Genomic DNA, 13,670 nt, shown 5'->3' on the forward strand with positions numbered 1-13,670 from the left:
AGAATAGGCGGGCGCACCACGTGTCGCGAGCCCCCGAGGAGGAGGAGGCGGGTACTCCCTCGGCTGATTTTGCATTGCTCGCTCCCGTTACAATAAATCACGACCATGTGACAGCCTGGAATTAGCATAAAAATGGGCGCGGCTCCTGTTCGTGAACCGAAGCGGAGTTCGTGAACCGAAGCATATTTTTATGAAATTTTCTGGTCGTGAACCGAGTTGTTCGTGAACCGAAGCGTTCGTGAACCGAGGTATCACTGTATACACCCCGGTGTGGCCCACGCCCCCTTCCAGAATCTTCAAGCAGGTTCCCGGAGCTTGAGGTCTCATATTCTTAGGTTTTTTCGGTAAAGTCACGTAGGTAAAAAATTAAAATTAATAAAAGTAAAATTAAAATAAAATAAAAATCACGACGTTTTGGAGGCAACACAAGCTTCCGTCTTCAGGTGGAACCGTCACAGCCACGACAGCTGTATCAGGTGAGAGAAATTCCAAGAACACAGTATTTGTATATATACTGGTTGAAGGTGGGAGGAGCCAAGGTAGGCCCTGGATATTGTTTTTGTGAGGTTCGGTGCGGCTGAAGCACGCTGTTAGGAATGAGCCTTTGTTGTGTAAACTAGGTGCGGATGATGTAAAGGTGCGTGTAAAAGGGACTGAGCCTTTTTGTTATGTAGAGATGATGCGGCTTGAGGTCTCGCTCAGACTTTGACATTCACCACCGATACGGCCCCCTTATAATTAGTCAGTACATAACTTGCACATAGACTAACACGGCCCATAGACTCAGACAGAGACCCAAAGACTCAACATCCCCCGTATAGCCTCGACGGACTGTTGGGGCAAGTGCCGTTAGCGAGCACCTCTATGCAGGCCAGAAGGGCGGCACACGAGGGGGGTGGGTGGCCAGCACCACGCTCACCACACAGAGACCCACAGTTTGTTGTCCTTGTCCGATCGGCGCGGTCGGCTCCGTCGAACGTGCGGCGCTCTGCGAGCGGCTTCTCCTCACCTCGGACAGGAAGACAGAGAACTTGCACGCGTAGCAGGGGTCGTACTTGTCCACCAGGTGCAGGAGGAAGGCAAAGTCGTTGCGCACGTCCGGAATGTCCTCCACCCCCGTCTCCTGGCGCGCCTCCGCGAGCTGTACTCCTTGAGCCTGCCGTGTCAGCGCCCCCCCCCCACCCCCCCCCCCAGCACAGAGAACTCAGCGCCCGCCCGTCGACCCTCGTCCCAACGCGGAAGATCTCCCACGAAGCCACCGGTAAAACGTTACGATACACGTAGCGGTGTCGCCGCCCGCGCTAACCGCATCTCCACGATCGCCGAAAAGCCCGCAGACCAAAGCCAGAAGGGAGCCGCACGGCGATCCGGTGCCACGCCACCGCTCCGCGGCAGCCCGCCGCCCCCCCCCCCCATCTCACCTGCCGGTCACCACCCAGTAGAAGATGTGGGCACAGGTGAGCGCGTAGACGCACATCGTGGTGGCGTAGGCCATCCACATCACGACCATCCGACGGCGTCCGCCGGCCCTCGTTCTGCTCCGGGGGGGGCCGGTCGGGGGGCGTGGCGGCCTCGCCGGGGTCGACGAATCGGACGGAGGGCCGCGGCGGTGCCGGCGGCGGCGGAGACTCCGAAGGCAGCTTCTCCACGGCGGGGAGTTCGTCGGATCTCGGGTCGCTGCGCGCGTGGGATTGCGTGGACATTTGGCGACGCGTCATGACGCACAGACGCACAGAGACCCATAGAGACCCACAGACACGCACAGAGACCCACAGAGACCCATCGAGACTCACAGAGACTCACAGAGAAATGTAGAGACCCACATAGACCCATAGAGACCCATAGAGACACACAGAGACCCATAGAGACTCACAGAGACTCACAGAGAACCGTAGAGACCCGTAGACACCTACAGAGACCCACAAAGATACATAAGAGTCTCACAGAAACCCTTAGAGACTCACAGAAACCCATAGAGACTCACAGAGACCTGCAGAGACCCATTGACATTCTGAGACCCACAGACCCACAGAGATCCACGAAGACCCACAGAGACCCATAGTGACTCATAGAGACCCGCAGAGACCCATCAGGACTCACAGAGACCCGTAGAGACCCATAGAGACCCACAGACCCGCAGAGACCCACAGAGACCCAGAGACCCATACAGACTCAGACACCCACATCGTGACGCACATACACACGCACACCAAGATCCCCCGTATAGCCTTAACAGACTATAGGGGCAAGTGCTGGAACGGTACACGAGGGGGTGGGTGGCCAGTACCACGCCTGGCCGCCTTTGTCTCCCCAGTGGCGATGTTTACACACCGCACCAGGTACTCATTTGAGGCTGAGAAGACCTAGAGGAGGCCCAGAACTGGTACAGGTAGAAACAGGTTCCACACTGCCCACCAGGGATTGTTTGTCTGTCGTGCACGAATGCGCTGTCCAACCAAGTTACTACCTGCCCACTCCGAAGGAACGTGTTTCAGATAATCGTCGCTGGTGTTGGCCGTGAGCGGAAATCGAACCTGGGTCGCCGGGTTCATAGCGCAGCGTAGCGCTAACCGCTTCACCACCGCTCCCCACACACCGCCAACCGTAAGCCAAACTGGTTATGAAAAGCAGAGGGATAGCAAGATGCGTGAACGGGCTCGCTGTCCCAAAACAGAGGTCGCAACCGGGTACCCGATACCCGTACCCTACCCGATACCCGGCTACCCGTACCCGGTCGGGTACGGGTAGCCGGGTAGCCGTTTGCGACCCTGGTGCGGCCGGGTACGGGTACGGGTAGGCCGTGAGTCACTGATGAGTAACCGTTTGTCACTCATTTCGGGTAGGGTACGGGTAGGGAACGGGTACCCGTCCCCGGCCGGGTACGGGTACCCATTTGCGACCCTGGTGCGGCCGGGTACGGGTACGGGTAAGGAATCAAAACCCGTTTGCAACCTCTACCCCAAACCCACGCAGGGTCTCCCCCAAAAGGGGGAACTTTTTTAGTTTTGTTACTTAAGGGGGCAAGGGATGACTAAGGCAGGAAGGAGGCGTGGGCCGTCTCTTCGTAGTCAGCCCCCTTCTAACCTGCAGCTCCCCACTGTGGCGGGCGGCGCTGGCGGCTGCAGCGCCGCCGCTGACGCCAACCCGTCCAGTGCGGCTTCGTGCACGGCGTGCGTGGTCCACTGCGAGTCCATGCACTTACCCAGCACGCACACAAAGTGCTCGATCTTGGAGCTCGTCTCCGGGAACCTGAACCAGAAGTTCCTGGTGGCCGTCAGGATGAGTGTGTGCAGCACCACGAGATGCGGGAAGTACTTGCTGATCCACAGCACCGCGTTGTCGTAGCAGAACTAGTTGATCAACCGGTACTGGTACTGGTCGAAGCCAACCTGGGCGAGTGTGGGAAGGGCAAAATGAACTGGCGTGGCGGTGATGTCGCATGCCCCCTCCCTTGCGGTGACAGAGCTGGCTCAAATGTGGCTTTGGCCTGATGATGCCGGTTTTGTAGTTACTGGCGGAACAGCACCGTACTCAAGATCGTCAACGTTGTGGCTTTGCTCTTCAACACACCGGTGTGCTGTACTAGGATATTACACTCTACACTACACTATACACTACACTATAATGTACATTACAATATACACTACACTATACATTACACTATAATGTACATTACAATATACACTACACTATACACTACACTATACATTACACTATAATGTACATTACAATATACACTACACTATACACTACACTATACATTACACTATAATGTACATTACAATATACACTACACTATACACTACACTATACATTACACTATAATGTACATTACACTATACACTACACTATACACTACACTATACATTACACTATACATATCACTATACACTACACTATACATTACACTATAATGTACATTACAATATATACACTATACACTACACTATACATTACACTATAATGTACATTACACTATACACTACACTATACACTACACTATACATTACACTATACACTACACTATACATTACACTATAATGTACATTACAATATACACTACACTATACACTACACTATAAATTACACTACACTATACATACACTATACACTACACTATACAACTACACTATACACTACACTATACACTACACTACACTATACATTACACTATTCCTCGGGCAATTGCCGGTGGTGCCGAGCCGGCCCGAGGGGGAACCTCACCGTGTGAGCCCTGGGGTTGGCCACGAGCGTCCTCAGGACGGTCTCGTTCCACTCCTTCAGATCCACGTCGAAGCCTCTCGGCACCGGCACGCACAGAATGCGCTCGTTCATGTTCTGGGCGGAGGTGGGGCAAGTGGGTACCACGTGACCATGACGTGACGCCGTGTGTCTCCTTAACTCAGGTTCACTTTGCGAGATTCCCGGTGTACGGGGGGAGATAACACATATAGACCCAAGATGTGCTCTCTAGCCAGCGCTATGAGTGAGCTCGCACGTCGAGTTGGAAGCCACGACCCCCTCTGTACCAGGCGAGATAGTTAACATCTCCCGGGCCACCGTGATGATGAGACACACGCGAAGTCCAAATATGCAGAAGGGGTAGGGATGGAACCCACATAGACCCAAGATGTGCTACTCTAGCCAGCGCTATGCGTGAGCTCGCACGTCGAGTTGGAACCCACGACCTCCTGCGTACCAGCGAGGTAGTTAACATCCTCCCGGCCACCGTGATGATGAGACACACGCGAAGTACAAATATGCAGAAGGGGTCGGGATGGAACCCACATAGACCCAAGATGTGCTCTCTAGCCAGCGCTATGAGTGAGCTCGCACGTTGGAACCACGACCTCCTGCGTACCACGGCAAGGTAGTTAACATCTCCCGGCCACCGTGATGATGAGACACACGCGAAGTCCAATATGCAGAAGGGGTAGGGATGGAACCTAGACCTCCTGCGTACCAGGCGAGGTCGTCAACATCTCAGCGATGTTATCCATAGCAAGGTGGCGACATTGATGAATGTGCGTGGGGACTGGTGCGTTGGAACAAAGCACCTGCAGCATCCCGGCAAAGATGCCGATCATGAACATGGGCACAGAGAGCATGTCGCACAACACGTCCCACCAGGGCTGAAGGATCTTGAGGTCCGGGTGACCCTCCAATGAGAAGGAGGAGGTCAGGGCTCCGACGGGAATCATGACCCGAGCCGAGGACTGCACACAAGCAGACACACACACGGACACACACGCAGACACACACACACAGACACACACACACAAGCAGACACACACACGCAGAGACACACACAGAGGCGCACACACATGCAGACACACACACACAGACACACACAAGCATACACACACAAGCAGACATACAAGCAGACACACACATAGGCGCACACACACACACACAAGCAGACACACACAGGCAGACACACTCACACAGACACACACACAAGCAGACACACACAGGCAGACACACTCACCAGACACACACACAAGCAGACACACACAGGCAGACACACACACGCAGACACACACAGGCAGACACACACACACAGACACACACACAAGCAGACACACACAGGCAGACACACACACACAAGCAGATACACACAGGCAGACACACACACAGACACACTCACGCAGACACACACACAAGCAGACACACACAGGCAGACACACACACAAGCAGAGGCGCACATACAAGCAGACACACACACAAGCAGACACACACAGGCAGACACACACAGACACACAGGCAGACACACACAAAGAGGCGCACACACAGACACACACAGAGACACACACACACAAGCAGACACACACACACAAGCAGACACACACAGGCAGACACACACACAGACACACACACAAGCAGACACACACAGGCAGACACACACAAGCAGACACACAGGCAGACACACACACAGAGACACACAAGCAGACACACCACGCAGACACACTCACACAGACACACACAGGCAAGCAGACACACACAGGCAGACACACACAGGCAGACACACACAGGCAGACACAACACACAGACACCACAAGCAGACACACACACGCAGACACACACAACAAGCAGACACACACACACAAGCAGACCCACACACGCAAGCAGACACACACACGCAGACACACACAAGCAGACACACACACACAGGCAGACACACAGGCAGACACACACACAGACACACACAAGCAGACACACACACAGACACACACAAGCAGGACACACACAGGCACACACAGGCAGACACACAGGTAGACACACACCAGGCAGACACACACACAGGCAGACACACACACACAAGCAGACGCACACACACACACACACACAGGCAGACACACACAAGCAGACACACACACGCAGACACACTTACACAGACACACACACAAGCAGACACACACAGGCAGACACACACACAAGGCAGACACACACAGGCACACACACACACACAGGCAGACACACACAGCAGAACCAACACACACAGGCAGACACACACACAGGCAGACACACACACACAAGCATAATCAACGATTTTTGGGTTTAGATCGCGTTTATTTATAAATGTGTCGTAACCCTCCACCACCCGACACGGCCAATCAGTAAAAAATGTATCACGTTGACAAAGACAAATAGTTCACTGCTTTAGCCCACCGGTGTGTTGAAGCAACAACATTCACAATTTGAGTACGACGTTTCGCTGGTAATTACAACCAGCATCATCGGGCAATTCGCCAGAATGGTGAGGCTCTCCTGTGTCTCCCGTTCTTATATAGAGCAGCAGCAGGATGGACGTCAACATTAACTCATTAACTCATCAGGTGCAAAGATTCAAGGGGGGAGTGATTGTAATTATATACTAGATTAGTAATCAGGCTATTGTTCCGATGCGAGTTGTAGATTAGTAATCATTTGGAATGTGTTTTATTGTGATTATGCTACATTAGTAATCAGTAGTGGTTGTTTCCCTTATAAGTAATTGTAATGTATCTTATTTAATAATACGCTTCCAGGCCGCACTAAGCCTGTAGCTGTCTGAGCGATTAAAGTTATTTCTGTTTCTCCTCAATTTCAATCGATTCTCTAATTAGTCTTTGCCAGTAGTAACTAGTTTTACACAACACTTCCACGTTGTCAAAATCAATTGAGTGTCCCCTGTTGGCATGCATGTTCTGCTACTGCCGACAGTTGTGTTTGTGATAGTTTAATATTTCTCTGGTGTTCTTTTAGTCTTACACTAACGTTACGACACTGTCTGTCCAATTAGCATCTGCCACATACACCAATTAATCCGATATACACCTTCTGTTGATAATTTAGGTAATTCGTCTTTAGTGCACGTTACTAGTTGTTGAATTTTGTGTACTGTACCAAATCTTACTGTAATGTTTTGCTTTTGCAAAACACGGGCTAACTTTATCAGTTACTCCTGAGAAAATGGTATTTTATTGTTTTTAATAATCTGATCGCTTTCAGCAGTGTTGCTTTTGCGATCGTGATTTGGCTTTTAGTGCTCTGTTAATTTGAGCATTATTGTAGCCATTCTGTCTTAGTGCTTATTTAACATGTTTAATCTCTCTCATTACAGTAAGATTTGGTACAGTACACAAAATTCAACAACTAGTAACGTGCACTAAAGACGAATTACCTAAATTATCAACAGAAGGTGTATATCGGATTAATTGTGTATGTGGCAGATGCTATATTGGACAGACAGGGCGTAACGTTAGTGTAAGACTAAAAGACACCAGAAGAAATATTTCAACTATCACAAAACACAACTGTCGGCAAGTAGCACGAACAGGCATGCCAACAGGGACACTCAATTGATTTTGACAACGTGGAAGTGTTGTGTAAACTATTTACTACTGGCAACGAGCTAATTAGAGAATCGATTGAAATTGATAGAAACAGGAAGAGGAATACTTAATCGCTCAGACAGCTACAGGCTTAGTGCGGCCTGGAAGCGTATTATTAAATAAGATACATTACAATTACTTATAAGGGAAACAACCACTAACCTGATTACTAATGTAGCATAATCACAATAAAAACACATTCCAAATGATTACTATCTACAACTCGCATCGTTAACAATAGCCTGATTACTAATCTAGTATATAATTACAATCACTCCCCCTTGAATCTTTGACCCTGATGAGTTAATGAGTTAATGATGGACGTCATCCTGCTGCTGCTCTATATAAGAACGGGGAGACACAGGAGGAGCCTCACCATTCTGGCGAATTGCCCGATGATGCTGGTTGTAATTACCAGCGAAACGTCGTACTCAAATTGTGAATGTTGTTGCTTCAACACACCGGTGGGCTAAAGCAGTGAACTATTTGTCTTTGTCAACGTGACACATTTTTTACTGATTGGCCATGTCGGGTGGTGGAGGGTTACGACACATTTATAAATAAACGCGATCTAAACCCAAAAATCGTTGATTATGAGAAACAGCTTGGCGGATAGTGCGATCAGAGTATCCGTTCATCCTGAGGGCCCGATGTACATGTCTTAATTCACCGGCCAGGTGGTGTTGGTCAGAAATGCCATGGGCTCTGTGGTATAGCGTTTTGATGAGAGAATTCTTTTGAGATGGGTGGTGGTGGGAATCCGGTTTCAAGTAGGAATCTGTGTGGGTGGCTTTCCTGTAGACAGAATGTCCCAAGGATCCGTCAGGCCTCCTCTCAAACAGAATATCCAAGAATGGTAGTTTACCGTCTTTCTCCACTTCCATGGTGAATCTGATGGATGGGTGTCTAGAATTGAGTGTGGTCCAAGAAGTGGTTCAATGCTGGAGGAGCCATGTGGCCAGATGACGAAGTGTCGTCCACTACCTCTTCCACAAGGAAGGACGCAGGGTGGATGTCTGGATGGCGTCTGATTCAAACTTTTCCATGAACATGTTGGCTATAACTGGTGACAAGGGGGAGCCCATAGGGGTACCCTCATTCTGTTTGTAGAAGGTGCTATTCCAGGTAAAATAAGTGTTGGTGAGGCAATGCCTAACCAGCGCAGGTAATAATCTTTAGAAAACACACTGATTGCAGTAAAAAAAATTCACAAGAATGAAAGTCACTGTCATGAAAAACAACAAATTATAAATTGCAATTTAAGGCATTGCTACATACCAAGGCTTTGCTCTGCTGTATTAAATTGCACCGCAGAATTGTGAGGATCATATTCTTTCCAAGCTCCTCTTTCCCAGGTAGGTCTCTCCTCCCACCAAGACTCGCACAGGTTTATGACCGTGTTTCTTAGGTTAGGGTGAAGCATCGGTGAAAGTGGCAACAGGGCTGTCAACAGGGTGAGAAAAACGGTAGAGTAGATTGGAACTAATTATCACCACAGGAACATATATATCTTGTATTGTTGCCTGATGTAACCACCTGGAAGGCATTTTTATACAGGGTGACAAAAAAGTCTGGACAAATAGGTTATTTCATTTATTTTAGCACTGGCATTAAACATTTAAACAGTTTATTCTTTAAGTTAATATTTATCTATTATCATTATTCATATATATTTTGTATTCTTCCTGTGGGTTCACCACAATCCCGTTGTTTACAAAATTCGACCAAGAACCCTGAATGAATTTAGACAAAACGTAATTTAGGAATGGTCCAAGATTACACGTGAATCTAAAAAAAGTCCAAAAATACTTCTACAGAGAATTCATGTGTACATTCATGTTAATGGAAGTCAGTTTGAAAATTGTTAAAATAAGATAACCCATTCAGTCTTGACCTAATGGGCCACTCTGTAGATTCAGCATAACAATAATTTGTAGGCTCAATTATTAAATAAACTATTGCCAATATTTTGGAATCTACCCTAGTACAGTACTTGAATCAATATCATCCAGTGCGCATGCATAACATTTCCAGTGCAACATCAAGAAGTATGTTATTTGCAGGATATTTATGAGATGAACATACTGCAATATTGTTCATTGGTATATGCAGCTCTAAACAGTGACTGTTATAAATTATCCAAGTCAGGAGAAATGTGCAAATAACTACTTTATGTATCTTGAATGAGATTTTCAGCAGAACTTATTACACTTTTTGTTCTCGTTCTCCTACTATACATACTCACGAACTTTTACTCTGTTCCAATTATAAAAAAACTGAGAAGTCGTGGAAACAGATATAGTCAATAATTTATCAATTTGTATCAATTATTCATAGACGTCACCCTGCCTCTTTACCATGTAGAATGATAGCCGACTCCAAAATGTCTTCTATCACCTCCGCCCTGACAGTTTTCACAGCCACAGATAGCACTGTGGGCTACAGCCGTCACAACAGCTACAGTTGACTCCTGGATGCAAACACATAATGATGGGAGCAGGTGTCACATTTTAACCACACAACTCCTAACATCAACAATCAAATAACAAGTGCAATCCATTGTCAGAGTTAATATATCACAGTATTTTTAGTGAACGTGTATAAACCAGTTGAAATTTTTTTCATGTCTTTGCATGCTTACCACAATCATTCATACTCTTTAAAACGTGTTTTTATCTACAGTACTCAGAATATATGACAAGCAACTATAATTTAATTAAATGTTTTGGGTATATGTAATACAGGTAAATCAGACGAATACAGAATTTTTAATTGTCTGGTAGCTCATGGGCCTGATTGCAGTAAAATTGACAAAACAATGAGCCAGCAAAGCTGAGATTCTTGGTTCAGGTCCAAGATAAAATAAGGCTTGCAAGTATAGAGAAGCCTAATGATCTCAGCAGACCACCAATGGGTTGTAATTATTCTGTTTACAATCATACTGAGATATTTGGTTGATAGGCATTCGATGACTCACGTTAAAATGTACCATGAAAGAGGTAAAAGGACAGAATTTAGATGTATAGTACCGATCCCGTGGCTTCTGTCTCCATGTCGTCGTGTTGGCGGTGGGTCAGGGTTCCATTGCTCAGCGGGGCAACGCAGCAGGCTCTCAGTGAGTATCTTGCCGATACTCTCAAGTGCATCCTTCAGAGTGCGCAGTGGCAACTCCTCCAGCACTTCCTTCAAGCAGAATGGGTCTGTGCGGCTTTTCTACAAGAAACCACAGTGATTATATGACATTTAACTGTTCGGCTGCATTCCCTGAGCAAGTAACGATGTATTGAATAGAATGAAACGAATTCTAACGCTAATGGTATATGTACAACATCATTTGTGCGATCATTATTGTATGTTTTAGAATGGTTTCATGTGATCTGTGCAGTCACTAGAGGCATTATATTTACCAAAATATGAAATAATATCGAATATCAAGGTAAAATTGTAACATTTCACTGAATTGATGCATGTATTCGTGTTCAGGATTCCAAGTAAGGTTCTGGGTAGACGACAGCTTCTTCAGAATGCTGCTGCTAGAGTCCGTACGCACACACCATTACGCGAGCACATCACACACCTGCTTTCTTGTGTTTACACTGGCTACCAGTCAAGTATAAAGTGGATGAAAAGACCCTGCTGCTGACCAAATCTCAGTGGGTTAACCCCACAATATTTGCAGGAATGGATCCATGTTTACACTCCAACGAGGTCCCTGAGATCTTCAAATCGCCTTCTTCTAAGTCCTCCGAGGTCAAGGCTCATTTCCTGAGTGACGTCGTGATGTATTTATTTTTATTTATTACTACCTACGTGACTTACCGAAAGAACCAAAGAGTATGGATTCCTGCGTCACGAAAGCTTCAAAATTAAGGTCAATGAAATAATTTAAAAATTTAATATTTTTTTTTTACTTTATTAAACGGCGTTCTAAGAAAGTTGTCTTTTTACGCTGTAGATGATTTTGCTGCTATAAAGTGTCCGAATGGACGGGGGCCACTTTGTTGAGCGGGCTATCATTGTGGGCGGCCAGGTCGCATTCTAAAAAACAAGTTCACAGCCTCAGTGGGGGCTTGCCTGGTAGGATGGGGCATGGTTGAGTGTTGTATTTGTAGATTTGAAGCTTTCGTGACTGCAAGGATTCATATTCTTAGGGTTTTTCGGTAAAGTCACGTAGGTAAAAATTTTAAATTAATAAAGGTGATACAGCTATCGTGCTGTGACGGTCCACCTGAAGACGGAAGCTATGTTGTTTGCCCTCCCAAATCGTCGTTGATTTTTATTTAAATTTTTATTTTACTTTTATTAAATTGAAATTTTTTACCTACGTGACTTTACCGAAAAAAGCTAAGAATATGTAGTATTTGTGTCTGTGTCTGGGTGATTTGTTTATCCGTCTTGTACTTTGTACACCTATCGTGTTTTTTAAAATCCTTTATATTAAGTTCACTTGCTTGCTTAGGACCGTGCAAATCTTTCGGTCGTTTTTTAACCCACTTTCCGTGATCCAATCGAGCTGACATTTTCCACACAGACTCGTTGTGCGTGACAATTAATGGTCGTGAAAAAAATTCCAAAATTTTATACTTTTTAGGACAAAAATATTATATTTAATTACCAATTGCTTAATACTGCAGACAATCATCTGACCCATAGGTGGCAGCCATCTCAAGCCAGAGGATGAGAGGACTCTAGCCGCCACGCATATAAAGGATTTATAGTGAAAAACGTTGTTTTTACGGTTATACTTGTTTTGTCATTGTTGTTGTTGTAACGTTCTTAGCCCGTGCCCCTTACTGGACATCTGTGCATAAAAGAGCTTTGTAGCTCATCGGATTCCTCCCGCAGTTTAAATAAATATTCTGATTAATGATATCTGATGTTGGTTGTCAAGGCCCCCCCTCCTCCCCTCCCAACTCGTAGCTTTGGCCACCGGGGGAGGGGCGGGGCCCCCCTCCCCTCCCAACTCGTAGCTTTGGCCACCGGGGGAGGGGCGGGGGTGGGGGGGCAAGGCAGCTCCCCCCCCCCCCCCCACTTGGCTGCCCCCCACGAGTCACGTGACCGGTCACCGCATTGCGAATGGCGAGAACCACCCCGTAGCGCCCCCTCCCCTCCACCTCATCCCCCACCCCCCACCCCTTCACCCCCATCGCCCCCTCCACTTCCCCCTCCATCATCCCCATTTCCCCCTCCACCTACTCCCCCACCAGCCCCCCTCCACCCCCCCCCCCCCCCCACCCCCCATCTCCCCTCCATCGCCCCCTCCACCACCACCCCCATCCCCCCCATCTCCCCTCCACCACTCCCCCTCCACCCCCCACTCGCCTCCCCCCATCAACCCCTCTACTCCCTCTCCACCCCCATCTCCCCTCCTCCACCCCCACCCCTTCACGCCCCCTCCACTTTTCCCCCCCCCTCCATCATCCCCATCCCCCCATCTCCCCCTCCACCCCCCTCTCGCCCCCCCCTCCCACCTTGTTCATGTCGAAGGTCCTGAACATCTGCTCGATGTAGGCGTTGCCCTCCGCCGTGACGCTGCTGATGCCGAAGAACTGCTTGAACTCGTGCAGCGTCAGCTGGCCCGAGGGGCACTCTCGCATGAACTTCTTGTACCACAAGTGGATCTCCACCGAGTGGAGGTCGTCCACCGCGGAGCCGTTCTCGTTCCCCATTGAGCTGCCCTCGGAGGTGCCCTCGGAGGTGCTGATGGTGGTGCTGGTGGTGGTGCTGGTGTTTGTAAGTGGTGTTGATGGTGGTGCTGCTGGTGGTGCTGCTGATGGTGGTGCTGGTGGTGGTGCT

General features: G+C 48.2%; 1 protein-coding gene across 1 annotated transcript in view; it reads right to left on the bottom strand.

Annotated features, from left to right (window-relative positions):
* Positions 1–13,543, bottom strand: part of LOC133362677 (volume-regulated anion channel subunit LRRC8E-like) — a 30,398-nt gene extending 16,855 nt beyond the window's left edge. Inside the window, 7 exon segments of the mRNA XM_061581600.1 lie at positions 1,010–1,140; positions 1,143–1,156; positions 1,516–1,677; positions 3,085–3,350; positions 4,225–4,338; positions 5,058–5,216; positions 13,346–13,543. Of these exon segments, the coding sequence (XP_061437584.1) occupies positions 1,010–1,140; positions 1,143–1,156; positions 1,516–1,677; positions 3,085–3,350; positions 4,225–4,338; positions 5,058–5,216; positions 13,346–13,543 (1,044 nt within the window).
* Between the last annotated feature and the right edge of the window lie 127 nt (positions 13,544–13,670).

Source organism: Lethenteron reissneri, unplaced genomic scaffold (genome assembly GCF_015708825.2).
Source record: "Lethenteron reissneri isolate LAM-NWPU_2019-01 unplaced genomic scaffold, ASM1570882v1 scaffold_1576, whole genome shotgun sequence".
Classification (NCBI taxonomy): Eukaryota; Metazoa; Chordata; class Hyperoartia; order Petromyzontiformes; family Petromyzontidae; genus Lethenteron; species Lethenteron reissneri.